General features: G+C 46.3%; 1 protein-coding gene across 2 annotated transcripts in view; it reads right to left on the bottom strand.

The window, feature by feature from the left end:
• LOC146805507 (lysozyme g-like) overlaps positions 1-14,641 on the bottom strand; it is a 131,208-nt gene that overhangs the window by 72,021 nt on the left and 44,546 nt on the right. For both annotated transcript variants that reach the window (XM_085622779.1, XM_085622780.1), the window contains exon 3: positions 14,210-14,308. In XM_085622779.1, coding sequence (XP_085478905.1) covers positions 14,210-14,308 — 99 coding nt within the window. The remainder of the gene's footprint in view (positions 1-14,209; positions 14,309-14,641) is intronic.

The raw sequence follows: 14,641 nt of genomic DNA, 5'->3' as shown, positions 1-14,641 counted from the left end.
GCCTCTCACATACTGAGATACTATGAGGCTTATTAGTAGGGTGATGGGGCTATAGAGAGGTGAGATATAACCAGTGTAGTGTCTCTCTCCTAAATAGGAGTTCCATACAAGTATTATATTTGGATTTTGTTTTAGATTATAACTCTGGTTGACACTTTCTATTTTAAAATAATTGACGAGATGTTTTTCAAAACCTAAATATTATCAAAGTTGTCCACTAGATGGTAGTAGAGGCCATACTATATTTGTAAATATAAGCAGTAGTGAATCTGTATATGGGACAATGTAATGAGCATACTGAATATAGAAATGATATTCTAATATTGTATTTTTATATAGCGCTTACTCGCCCTAAGGAGGCGTTGAAGAATTAAAAATATTATATTACTGTCTACCGCATACGAATGCCTCAAAATAAGCTGACGATTGAAGCACTGAGTGAAAATAGTCTCTTGCTATGGTGCTAACTTTCGAAGTACACTATTGTACTTTTTTAAACTCTAGATCTAGATTTAAAAAAGTGAATAATGCATACTGACAATTTTGAAAGTCTGATGAGGTAGCAGAGTTCAATGCAGGAAGTAAGCACTCAACTGACCTGTGTTTTGACTCAGTGTGAGGAAATAGGGTCAGAACATTGATTTTAGTATTAGGTCTTCCTTGCATCAAAATTGTAGAATGAATCATGCCAGAACTGCCACAGAACCTTGAGAAGACCTCTGGACCTGTTAATATATTTGTCCCGCAGCCAGAGCCAGCTTTAGGGCAGTGCGACCGGTGCGGGCACACTGGGTGCTGATCTGTGGAGGAGGCACTGACCTGGGGAGGGGGGCGGTGCGTTTATCGATAGCCTTATGATTGGAGAGATGTGGGGCACTTTTGCCAGGTGTTAGTGAGAGAATCCGAGGAGGCGGTCATGGGGATGGAGGAGGGGGGGTGCCAAAAATGATAGTTGCACCGGGCGACCCCAGCGTTAAACCCGGCCTTGCCCGCAGCTATTCATCTGTTGACCTAGCCGAGCTGCCTTATCTTCTAAATCAGGTGGAATGAAAGGAAGAGGAATATAAAAGAGCTAGGGTAGCATTTGGTCCTAAGATGCGCTTGACATTAAAGTAAGAAGCAAGGTAGATTTACGGCTGACTTCAATCACATTGGAAACTGTGCACTTGAAATCTGGCTCATCTCTTAATTCAAGTGACACCCAGGGGCATATTTACAAGGCCCCTGCACCACCGGAGTGTCACTTTTTTTGAAGTTCCATTGGTGCACAATGCTAAGCCATATTGATAAAGCCACACAAAGCCACCTTGCATGACGTTTCATGGCCCTTGAAATATGGCCCCCTTTCACTCATTACTCTGTGTGAAAGGGGCAATCCATGGTTGTTGCTGTGGGTGTTCCTACTCAACACCCCTAGATTATGACGCATTTCCAGATTGACAAGGTTTCGTAAACCTGGGAATGCATCAGATTCTAACACCTCCCCAGGCGTTAAAGTGGTGCAACAAGGAGAAATACCTTTATTTTTCCTCGTTTTTTACTCTTTCTATGTTGCATTCTGCAACACACATAGAAGAAGGAAAACACCAACAATTATTGTTTTTGTGCAGGAAGGTGTTCCTTCCTGCACAAAAAGAATCATCCCTGCATTGCAGGCACCCTTGTACCATGGTGCAAGGGTGCCTACATTGGAGCTAGGCAGCCAATTGTGCAGCAGCGCAAAGGAAAGCACAGGGATGCGTCATATTGCTGTAAAGACAATGCATCCCAGCACTTTCCTAATGACGCAGCTTGTCACTGCTGAATGGCACAGACTGTCCCTTCTGCTTGCAGGTTCTTCTCAACTTGAACCCACCTTTGGGTTCCACCGGACTCCTTCACCTTTTTCTCCAGCGGCATCTTTCCTGTAGTCCTCCTTTGTGGTCTGCGGCGGTTTCCAACGTCACTTGACACCTATGCACCGGCTTCCCTGGTGTAGGAATCCTGGTTCCTGGGTTATCCACGGGTGGGGTGACTCTGCAACCTTCCATCTTCCACAGGGTTTCTTCAGGGTCCACTGGGAAGGGTCCTTAGTCTTTAAAATTGCAACCACGACTTACCTATTGACTACTATTGAGCACGCGGTCATGTTCCCACTCTGCACACGACTTTTGTAGGGGTCCTAGATACTCACCTAGGTTGGTTCCTTGGGTCCCCGGCTCTTCTACGTCTTCTGGGTCCATTCTAAACTTGCGTGGTTATCATTCCACTATTTTATTAATGTACTGTGTTTATATCTCCTGGTAGGAGATAATACAATGTGTTAGTGAGTGTTTGTAAAAAAATACATATTTTTATAACTACACTGTGTGATTCTTTTTCACTTAACATACACCATAAGATAAAGTACTGGTAAAATAAGCTGTTTTACACTCCTTCTGGAGTAAGCCTGAAGGTGGCTACAACTTAGAGCTTTCTAAGGTTGTCTAAAACCACTAAAATCACCATAAGGGTTGTCTGGATTAGTGCAGGGTGCTACACTTACATAAGTGAGCACCATATACTAAGTCAGCCTCTCACATACTGAGATACTATGAGGCTTATTAGTAGGGTGATGGGGCTATAGAGAGGTGAGATATAATCAGTGTAGCGTCTCTCTCCTAAATCGGAGTTCCATACAAGTATTATATTTGGATTTTGTTTTAGATTATAACTCTGGTTGACACTTTCTGTTTTAACCCCTTCCCCGCTCATGACGGAGCCGCTCCGTCATGAGCCACGGTTGCCGTGTGCTCATGACGGAACGGTTCCGTCATGACACGCCCGTTGGCGGCCGCTCCGCCTACGCGGCGCTGTTTCCCCGCCTGTGCGGGGGGACAACGCAACTGGGCGGAGTCATGACGGAACCGTTCCGTCATGAGCACAGCCCAACCGTGGCTCATGACGGAGCGGCTCCGTCATGAGCACAGCGCCACCGCGCTGCCCCCCCCCCGCACCCCCCAGCACTGCGGCGGAATGTCCGCCGCAGCCAGGGCCGGACTGGGAACTGAAATCAGCCCTGGCAAAATTTGGCAGACCAGCCCCCGTGAAATTTGGCAGACCAGCCTCCGTCCAGCGCGTAGCGAGCGAGCGCAGCGAGCGTGCCCGACCGCTACTAGGGGGGTTTGGGGGGGTTCTCCCCCCAAGAAAATTTTGGAAAACAACCGACCAAAATGGTGAATTTTACAGCACATTTTTCATTACATATTCAATTGTATCAACTTTCAAACCACAGTAAATAGTAGATGATGACCTTCAAGAGCACCAGGTTACCCACCCAGTCATATGTACCCATAGACATTCTTTCAGAGAGCACCAAAAATAGGCACGAGTAGTAAATCAGAGAGAAATAAAAGTGAGACCAGCCCCCACATAGTGTGTAGCGAGCAAGCGCAGTGAGCAACCACTATTAGGGGGAGTTTGGGGGGGTTGAACTTGTCCCCCCCACACAAGAAATTTGGGAGACAGAAAGGCCAAAAAAAAAAGTATTTTTCAACACATTTTTCATTACATATTGGATTGTATTAACTTTTAAAGCATAGTAAATGATTACCTTAAGGAGCACCAAGATACACAGTCATAAAACACAGACATTCCTACAGAGAACACTAAAAACTGAAATGTCGAGCACAAAACATGAATTTAAATATAACCAATTTATTCTTCATATAAAATAGCATAAAGACATTTAAAAACGCGCTTAACTTCAAACAATTGTGCAAAGGTTCAGAGTAAAAAGTGTACAAGACAATGTGCAAACATTAAATGATTTTTATATCCTGAGTTTTGTAATTAGTGCTAAAATAAAGCATCTTATGTAAAGTGCAACAGTGCACAACATTATGATTGTGTGCATATTGACATTGTAAACAGTTAACATGACCTGCCTGTAGTAGCAAATCCTTAATATGAAACATAATAACGTACTTCTTCTCAAACAAGTGATATATTCAGTTGCACTTTGCATTAGTTTGTGTCAAGAGGGTGTTTCACAGATGAGATGTGGGAGCAAGTCCCCAAGCAACCACCCATGGGTTTTGATGTAAAGCCCTACCTACTAACAAAGGTAGACTACCTTTGTTAGTAGGTAGCGCTTTACAGTAGACCTAGATTTAAGACAAAAGCTGACACGTATCCACAGTGCTGCACTAGCATAGCCAGACTCTTGCAGGCAGGGCAGGCAGCCACCCACCCACCACCACCTCGCTCCGGCAGCAGTGGACTCTGCCGGTGGAAGGAGAAACCAAAGGGTTGCCTGCAAAAGGGAGGTGTAGGTAGCAGGCCCGGCTCCAGGAATTTTTGTTTGGGTGGGCCAAAGGTACATTCGGGTGGGCCACTGCTGGCCTGATTTATCGCTTATATATCTAGCCAGGCCTGCTTCAGGGCCCTCCTTTTATCTCTCCTTGGTCTTACAAGGTACAGTAAAACACACTCTTTTCCAAGTCTCTTTCTAAATGTTATCAGTCTCAAAAAGTGCTTTTCTTCCAAGTAATGTCCCTTTGATGGGAAGAGGAGGTTTCTACGGTGGGAGTGTCTAGCAAGTGACTCTACTCGGGCTCCCTCTGTGCGAGCCTTCAGGGAGAAACCCTCTTCATTACTACCTCCACCTGACCCATGACTGTGCAGCGCACTCCCTTACAGACTTGATTATTGACTTTTCTACCACCCCTCTCCATTGCACCTTATCTCACAGCTGACCTTGGGACCCAGCCCCATATCAGGCACCATCGGGCTGCACTTTCATTATTCCCAGTAAAAAACAAAAGTAAAATCACCTTCAAACTTGAAACATTGAATATAGCAGTAAATGTAATCAGCATGCATGTTAAAGTATGCTCAACAGTTGTACTAATCACCTGACTTAATTAAATGAACACAAACAGAAAGGCCATGACAGGGCCGGCTTTAGTGCTGGTACAAAAGTCTTTTTAACCTCTTTTTTTACCTCTTTCTCTGTAGATAACTTACCAACCACCCTCCAACAGTGCTCTTCATCTCTCCGTAGCCACTCCCCGTCATGGCCTCTTCCTCACACCCTAACTACCACCCTCCACCAGTACCTCTCATCTCTCTGTAGCTCCCACACCCCATGACCTCCTCCTCAGATTCCCTCACTGCTCCCTTTACCAGCGCCCCTCATCTGTCTGTAGTTCCCCCCATGCCCCACCCCATGACCAGATGACCTCCTCCTCGGATTACCTCACTGACACCCTCCACCAGTGCCCCTCATCTCTCCGTAGTTTCCCCTCCACCCCGTGACCTCCTCCTCGGATTCCCTCACTGCTCCCTCTACCAGCGCCCCTCATCTCTCTGTATTTTCCACCCCACCCCGTGACCACCTCCTCGGATTCCCTCACTGCCACCCTCCACCAGTGCCCCTCATCTCTCTGTAGTTTCCCTCCAGCCTGTGACCCACCTCCTCCTCAGATTCCCTCACTGGCACCCTCCACTAGTGCCCCTCATCTCTCTGTAGTTCCCCCTGCCCCATGACATCCTCCTCGGCTTCCCTCACTGCCACCCTCCATTAGTGCCCCTCATCTCTCTGTAGTTCCCCCACCTCATGACCTCCTCCTCGGCTTCCCTCGCTGCCACTCTCCACTAGTGCCCCTCAGCTGTCTGTAGTTCCCCCCACCCGTGACCTCCTCCTCTGACTCCCTCACTGCCATCCGCACCCTTCATCTCCCCGTAGCTCCTTCCCACCCCATGACCTCTTCCTGGTATTCCCTCACTGCCACCCTCCACCAGTGCCCCTCATCTCTCTGTAGTTTCCCTCCAGCCTTTGACCCACCTCCTCCTCAGATTCCCTCACTGGCACCCTCCACTAGTGCCCCTCATCTCTCTGTAGTTCCCCCTGCCCCATGACATCCTCCTCGGCTTCCCTCACTGCCACCCTCCATTAGTGCCCCTCATCTCTCTGTAGTTCCCCCACCTCATGACCTCCTCCTCGGCTTCCCTCGCTGCCACTCTCCACTAGTGCCCCTCAGCTGTCTGTAGTTCCCCCCACCCGTGACCTCCTCCTCTGACTCCCTCACTGCCATCCGCACCCTTCATCTCCCCGTAGCTCCTTCCCACCATGACCTCTTCCTGGTATTCCCTCACTGCCACCCTCCACTAGTGCCCCTCATGTCTCCGTTGCCCCTCTCTCATATCCATTCCATTCGTTGTATTGCGCTACTCATATGAGTGTAGGGTAGGGTGTCACAGTACTTTACTACATAGCACACATTATACAGAGACAATAAATTGGTTTACACAAAATGTCACATAAACTAATGAGGATTACAAGGTGTAGAAATCAATTAATCCATTCTGGTGGGTAATATATTTTATGGGGGTTTGGTCGGGAAAAGCACAAAATCAGGATTTAAAGAGTACTCCAGTGGTCAGGGTCGGCTTTACTAATAAAAATGTATAACTGCCCAAACTCTTTTAGTAACATTAGAATAATGAAAGAATGGAGAAGTTCTAACTACATCACAACACAAAAAAGCGAAATTTGCATGCAGTTCTTTGATGACCGTTCATAGGTCACTGTCTTATGTTAAGATAGCAACTTCTGAACTGCAAGTAACACAAGGATCGCTGTGACAAAGGCGTAACCTACTGAGCTATTCCCACACAATTCAGTTTATCTGCATTTATAAACTACCAACAACAGACAAATGGTTGCTCTGCAGCAGCCAGCAGGATCGTCAAGACAAGAACCGGTGGGATTAACAAAGGGTATAGGCCTTTCCCCCGGCCCAGCCGGTTCTGCGCAGCGATTCCCGGCCCCTCGGCCCAGCCCCTCGGCCCGGCCCACAGAAGTGCCAATTTTGAACGTTTGCTGTCCGATAATAAATAATTCAATTGCCACAACAGACAAATGGTTGCTCTGCAGCAGCCAGCAGGATCGTCAAGACAAGAACCGGTGGGATTAACAAAGGGTATAGGCCTTTCCCCCGGCCCGGCCGGTTCTGCGCAGCGATTCCCGGCCCCTCGGCCCAGCCCCTCGGCCCGGCCCACAGAAGTGCCAATTTTGAACATTTGCTGTCCGATAATAAATAATTCAATTGCCTAATAGTAAAGAGTGACACACTGACTCACCTCTGCGTACGACGAGTCGACGACGGATGGTAGAAATAAATTATGGGGTGCGGCGCCCGTGCGTTCCCTGTCTTCTGGCTGTTCTGGAATGCTCCGTCTCCTCGGTCGGGGTCACGAGTCACGCGCACCTAAACCCCAATGCGCATGTCACCACAAGGTGGGTGAACTGAGACCGCGCACACGCGGGGGCTGGCGCCGGCGGAGGTTTCTACGACTACGCAAAGCGCGCGTGCGCGACCCGACGACCCACCCCCCAATGCAGGTGATTATAATAATAACTGAATTTTCAGGCGAATGCGGCGGCGTTGCCCAGGCATTGTAGAGAGCCTGAGACTAAGTGTGAACACAGTGCGATATGATTGTACTTTTTCTGTCCCGCACGAGAGAGTAGTGAGTGTCAGTGAGTGTCTGACTCTTATGTTATCCAAATAATTTTCTACAAACGCTGTTGTCGCGTCCGCGCGTCGGACGGTCGGACCAAAAAATCGGCCCCAGGAATGAAACCGGCCCCCTACCAAAAAACCGGCCCCCACCCCTGGCAGCCTACCGGGGGATTGCCCGGTGCCCGACATTGCCAGTCCGGGCCTGGCCGCAGCGAAGGGGTTAAAATAATTGACGAGATGTTTTTACAAAACCTAAATATTATCAAAGTTGTCCACTAGATGGTAGTAGAGGCCATACTATATTTGTAAATATAAGCAGTAGTGAATCTGTATATGGGACAATGTAATGAGCATACTGAATATAGAAATGATATTCTAATATTGTATTTTTATATAGCGCTTACTCGCCCTAAGGAGGCGTTGAAGAATTAAAAATATTATATTACTGTCTACCGCATACGAATGCCTCAAAATAAGCTGACGATTGAAGCACTGAGAAAAAATAGTCTCTTGCTATGGTGCTAACTTTCGAAGTACACTATTGTACTTTTTTAAACTCTAGATCTAGATTTAAAAAAGTGAATAATGCACACTGACAATTTTGAAAGTCTGGTGAGGTAGCAGAGTTCAATGCGGGAAGTAAGCACTCAACTGAACTGTGTGGTGACTCAGTGTGAGGAAATAGGGTCAGAACATTGATTTTAGTATTTGGTCTTCCTTGCATCAAAATTGTAGAATGAATCATGCCAGAACTGCCACAGAACCTTGAGAAGACCTCTGGACCTGTTAATATATTTGTCCCGCAGCCAGAGCCAGCTTTAGGGCAGTGCGACCGGTGCGGGCACACTGGGTGCTGATCTGTGGAGGAGGCACTGACCTGGGGAGGGGGGCGGTGCGTTTATCGATAGCCTTATGATTGGAGAGATGTGGGGCACTTTTGCCAGGTGGTAGTGAAAGAATCCGAGGAGGCGGTCATGGGGATGGAGGAGGGGGGGTGCCAAAAATGATAGTTGCACCGGGCGACCCCAGCGTTAAACCGGGCATTGCCCGCAGCTATTCATCTGTTGACCTAGCCGAGCTGCCTTATCTTCTAAATCAGGTGGAATGAAAGGAAGAGGAATATAAAAGAGCTAGGGTAGCATTTGGTCCTAAGATGCGCTTGACATTAAAGTAAGAAGCAAGGTAGATTTACGCCTGACTTCAATCACATTGGAAACTGTGCACTTGAAATCTGGCTCATCTCTTAATTCAAGTGACACCCAGGGGCATATTTACAAGGCCCCTGCACCACCGGAGAGTCACTTTTTTTGACGTTCCAGTGGTGCACAATGCTAAGCCATATTGACAAACCCACACAAAGCTACCTTGCATGACGTTTCATGGCCCTTGAAATATGGCCCCCTTTCACGCATTACTCTGTGTGAAAGGGGCAATCCATCGTTGTTGTTGTGGGTGTTCCTACTCAACACCCCTGGATTATGAAGCATTTCCAGATTGACAAGGTTTCGTAAACCTGGGAATGCATCAGATTCTAACACCTCTCCAGGCGTTAAAGTAGTGCAACAAAGAGAAATACCTTTATTTTTCCTCGTTTTTTGCTCTTTCTATGTTGCATTCTGCAACACACATAGAAGAAGGAAAACACCAACAATGATTGTTTTTGTGCAGGAAGGTGTTCCTTCCTGCACAAAAAGAATCATCCCTGCATCGCAGGCACCCTTGTACCATGGTGCAAGGGTGCCTACATTGGAGCTAGGCAGCCAATTGTGCAGCAGCGCAAAGGAAAGCACAGGCATGCGTCATATTGCTGTAAAGACAATGCATCCCTGCACTTTCCTAATGACGCAGCTTGCCGCAGCAAGATGGCTTGCAGCACCATGCCATTTTCTAGTAAATATGCTCCAAGGGTTCGTATACCTGGGATTGCATCAGATTCTAACGCCTCCCCATCTGCAGCACACATAGGGAGGAAAATGCCATCAATGATTGTCTTTGGGCAGGAAGGTGTCACTTCCAAATATGCATCTTTTTCCCGCATACCATTACCCGCATGTTGTTACAACGCGGTCGTTACAACGACCGCGTTGTAACAACGCATACCATTACCCCGCAAGTTGTAACAACGACCTGCAGACAGGGGCGCTGGATTTTGGAATAGTAAAATTTACTATTCCAACTCCAGTCTGTGCGGACTGTAGGGAAGGTGTTGGTTTTAAAATCCAACACCTTCTCCCCCCTCTGCAAGTCGGGGTAATGGTTTGGATTGCCACAACGCAATCATTGTTACGACCGTGTTGTAACAGAATGTGTGCAACAAAAAGAAGGAGAGTAAGGGGTGGGCTATTTTTATTGAGGTCCAGCACATAAGCCCTAGGTATTGACACAAGCGAGAGATGTGCAGTTCCTACAGAGTGAAGAGTCTGGGGGAAAGAAGTTTTCCGCAGTCAGACTTACACCTAGTGAAAGTAAAAGCACAAGGGAGAGGGGTCCCTTTAGGGTGGAACTGAAACCCTCACACACCCAGCAAGCTAGGTGTCATGCTTCATCATCTGGGTTTTGCTCCTCGTCGGGTCGGCGGTGCAATACCCGACGGGCACCCATACAGGGGCTCTTTGTCGGAGATCTTTTGTTCCCTGCCGTATGGTGCATGCGTGTGAGGGCCCGTGTGTGTAGATGTGTATAGTTAAAAAAGGTTGGTTGATCCGAGATATAACTTTATTGGTTCAGTCAACCACCTTGTTAAAAAGGGGGTGAGTGGCGTAAAATCTAAACTTGCTCACAATGAAAGGAGTGGCTAGCTACGCTCTACTCTTCTGGTCAACATGTTTCGCGCCCAGTGGGTCAGGAGGATCCCGTGGCGCTTCGTCAGGACCGATGATCTAATGGTGATGTGTGCTAAAAAACTATCTACAGTGGGGTGTGTAAAGGGTGAACAAAGTTAGAAAATCAACCCTTAGTCGGTTCCTCTACCTTTTGTATTTTTAATATCTCAAGGGGGTCACCTAAGAAAAAGAGAGAAAATATGGAATGAAAAAAGGGACATAGTAACCCCCCAAGAAAGAGAATTCTGTCACAACAGATTAACACTCGTTCATATTTGGCCAGTATTTCAATTAAGTACATTCAAGACAGTTATCTGGAACCCTATCCAGATATGCTTAAGTGAAATCTTGAAGATAATACAAAAAGAGAAATTAAAACTTGGAAGCATAGCACAAATCTGGGAAAAACAGCTACATATACTAAGTTGTAATGAAAAGCTGTGGTTAAGTGCGGACTCACCGAATTATATTATAAAAACCTCATCCTCAGGTGCATGGCGCGTCATCAGGGGGAGAAACACACTCGTTTCCTATGAGACAGTGATGCAAAAACAGGGTAATGCAAAAGAAGGGGAGAGAGGTGGCGGCAAATACAAGAAAGGTGGTGAAAAATCAAGAGTTGTCAAACTCGCTATCCTGTTCTCCTCTTATAAATGTAACTGAGCGGTATTAGCCCAGAAGTGAAAGTGTCGGGGATACAACTAATCAATTCATATGCGTGTGTTCTTTGGCCATGATTGTACCTGGGTATACATACATTTGGATATCTCCGTTGTTCCCATTCTTGTGCATTTGACACACTTTGCACTACTCCATGGCCTTATTGAGCTAAGGTCTCCAGTTTCCCTAAACATTTGCCTACACTCGCACCATTCCATCATGGCACCCGGACTGAGTTACCAACCGAATGAGGCTCTATACAGATCATAACTCCACACCACTTTTTGGTTTAACCGAGCTAGGTTTTCCAAATTCCTTTTTTTTTAAATTGCCTGTACCCGCTCCACCATGAGGTACGGATTGCATTGCCATATTAACCAGGCTCTACATGAGTCATTGACAAGATTTCCACATAGAAGGCTCACAGACTCGACAAGACTAGAAGCCAATTCTTTCCTGTGGGCCGGATCATCATATCTTAACCTCTGTTTACTTGAGTTAGAAACATTGCCAACCCTTCATGAATATACAACACATACAGAACCACTCCATCATGGCGCTCAAGAATTACGACAGACGCGCCTTAGCGAGTTGCAGTCGCTACGGACGCGACCTCGCTACACGTGACCAGCCCCCAGCCAATTACCCACAACATAAATTTCAGCGCCGCCGTGCCTGAGTTTACCTTCCGGATTCGGCGACGCGGGCAGGTTAATAAACCTCCAGGGGACCTTTGACGTGTGAGTACTTCTCTTGCTACATCGGTAGCTTGCCTTATGTTTGGTGTTCTGTTTAGATAATGGGGCAGCGATTATACCTTCACGAGGATATCACTTTACTTCCTTTAATAATAGAAACCGGCAATAAGTTTCTAATACCTATACTTCCACCGCCGTATTGGGTAGCTGAGTAGATGGGCTCTCTGATAGGATTCTATGCCAAAGAACACACGCATATGAATTGATTAGTTGTATCCCCGACACTTTCACTTCTGGGCTAATACCGCTCAGTTACATTTATAAGAGGAGAACAGGATAGCGAGTTTGACAACTCTTGATTTTTCACCACCTTTCTTGTATTTGCCGCCACCTCTCTCCCCTTCTTTTGCATTACCCTGTTTTTGCATCACTGTCTCATAGGAAACGAGTGTGTTTCTCCCCCTGATGACGCGCCATGCACCTGAGGATGAGGTTTTTATAATATAATTCGGTGAGTCCGCACTTAACCACAGCTTTTCATTACAACTTAGTATATGTAGCTGTTTTTCCCAGATTTGTGCTATGCTTCCAAGTTTTAATTTCTCTTTTTGTATTATCTTCAAGATTTCACTTAAGCATATCTGGATAGGGTTCCAGATACCTGTCTTGAATGTACTTAATTGAAATACTGGCCAAATATGAACGAGTGTTAATCTGTTGTGACAGAATTCTCTTTCTTGGGGGGTTACTATGTCCCTTTTTTCATTCCATATTTTCTCTCTTTTTCTTAGGTGACCCCCTTGAGATATTAAAAATACAAAAGGTAGGGGAACCGACTAAGGGTTGATTTTCTAACTTTGTTCACCCTTTACACACCCCACTGTAGATAGTTTTTTAGCACACATCACCATTAGATCATCGGTCCTGACGAAGCGCCACCGGATCCTCCTGACCCACTGGGCGCGAAACATGTTGACCAGAAGAGTAGAGCGTAGCTAGCCACTCCTTTCATTGTGAGCAAGTTTAGCTTTTACGCCACTCACCCCCTTTTTAACAAGGTGGTTGACTGAACCAATAAAGTTATATCTCGGATCAACCAACCTTTTTTAACTATACACATCTACACACAAGGGCCCTCACACGCACGCACCATACGGCAGGGAACAAAAGATCTCCGACAAAGAGCCCCTGTATGGGTGCCCATCGGGTATTGCACCGCCGACCCGACGAGGAGCACAACCCAGATGATGAAGCATGACACCAAGCTTGCTGGGTGTGTGAGGGTTTCAGTTCCACCCTAAAGGGACCCCCCTCCCTTGTGCTTTTACTTTCACTTGGTGTAAGTCTGACTGCGGAAAACTTCTTTCCCCCAGACTCTTCACTCTGTAGGAACTGCACATCTCTCACTTGTGTCAGTAACAGAATGTGTGACGTTACTACGCCATCCATTACCCCACAGTAGGTTAAAACGCGGACGTTACATCGTCCGCGTTGTTACCACGCATTTACTTTACATCGCAAGTCATTTCTATGACGTGTGCTAGATGGTGCGCTGGACTTAGGAATAGTATAAATTACTATTCCTACTCCAGTTAGTGCAACAGCAGGGAATGTGTTGGATTTAAAATCTAACACATTTCCAGGTGTTGTGCACCATCTAGCACAAGTCGTTGAAACGACTTGCGATGTAATGCCATGCGTGGTAACAATGCGGACAATGTAACATCTGTGTTGTAACCTACCCCCATGGTATTACCAGCATTGTAAACGCTGTTTCCCGTTGTAACAACATGCAGGGTTACGGATGCGGGGTGACGGTTGTTTAGTGGCACTTCCTACACAAAAACAATCATCCTTGCAAGCAGGCACCCTTGCACAATGGTGCAAGGGTGCCTGCGTTGGCGCTAGGCAGCCAATTGTGCGTCAGAGCAGAGGAAAGCACAGGGATCTGTCATATTTCTGTAAATACGATGCATCCCTGCAATTTCCTAATGACGCAGCTCGGCGCACCAAGATAGCTTGCAACACTGCACCATTTTCTACTAAATATGCCCTCCAAGGCACACTCTGTATGTAAGATACTCTTTCGGAATGCACAAAATGATGTACGGACATGCTTAAATCATTCTGAAACACTATGGTGTAAATGTATTTAAAAGTCACGCAATGCACTCCAGCAACCAAAGTTGCTGTGTTGGGTAAAAGGAAGACATCATGACAGCATCATATCGACGGAAGGCAGAGATGGGATTTGTACCTCACCTGGTGGCAAACACTCCTAGCAGTCAGGCCATAACTTAGGATCCCCGTCCTACCAGGCAAACATGCCATGGTAGCATGATTTCGTGGCAGGTCCACTGCCACACTGAAGGGGCCAGTATTTGTGAATTCTGTGCTAACCGCTTTCTTATCACATAGCAGCACAGTATTGACATCTTCATTAGGTAGCTTTGAGAATCATGTATCATATAAATGTAATATATCACTGATTTGTGGCTTTGCATAAACATTAGGAAAAAAGAATTTCAGAAGGTATGCTTACCGCAATAGCCTAACAGATCACCTGAAGCAGTTTGACAGGAAGCACCAGTGGTGTCAATTGCTCCAATGTTTCCATAGCATCCACAGGCACTTAACGGATCTGAAAATTACAAATCGAGATTCTTTGAGAACTGGGCAAACTAAAATGGTAATATTTCACTGAAATGCACCTGGATTGTTCAATCTCTTGGTCTGATTCACATAGATAGCACTTTTGAACTTTCATGTAAAATGATAAATTTATTAATACAGCCAATGGACAAGCTTGACGCAAGAGTTCAGTGTTTGATGCAGTCTATACAAAAGATAAATACAGGGGTGGTTCCTCCGTTGGAGCGGAGGAGCGTCGCCCCCCTAAAATGCCACTGAGATGAAAACTAAAATCGTAATTTATTACCATTTTATTTTTCATCCACCCGACCCGCACAAAGTA

Source organism: Triturus cristatus, chromosome 8 (genome assembly GCF_964204655.1).
Source record: "Triturus cristatus chromosome 8, aTriCri1.1, whole genome shotgun sequence".
NCBI classification, from domain to species: Eukaryota; Metazoa; Chordata; class Amphibia; order Caudata; family Salamandridae; genus Triturus; species Triturus cristatus.
Note: the sequence above shows the minus strand (reverse complement) of the source record. Positions and strands in the feature narration are given on the sequence as shown.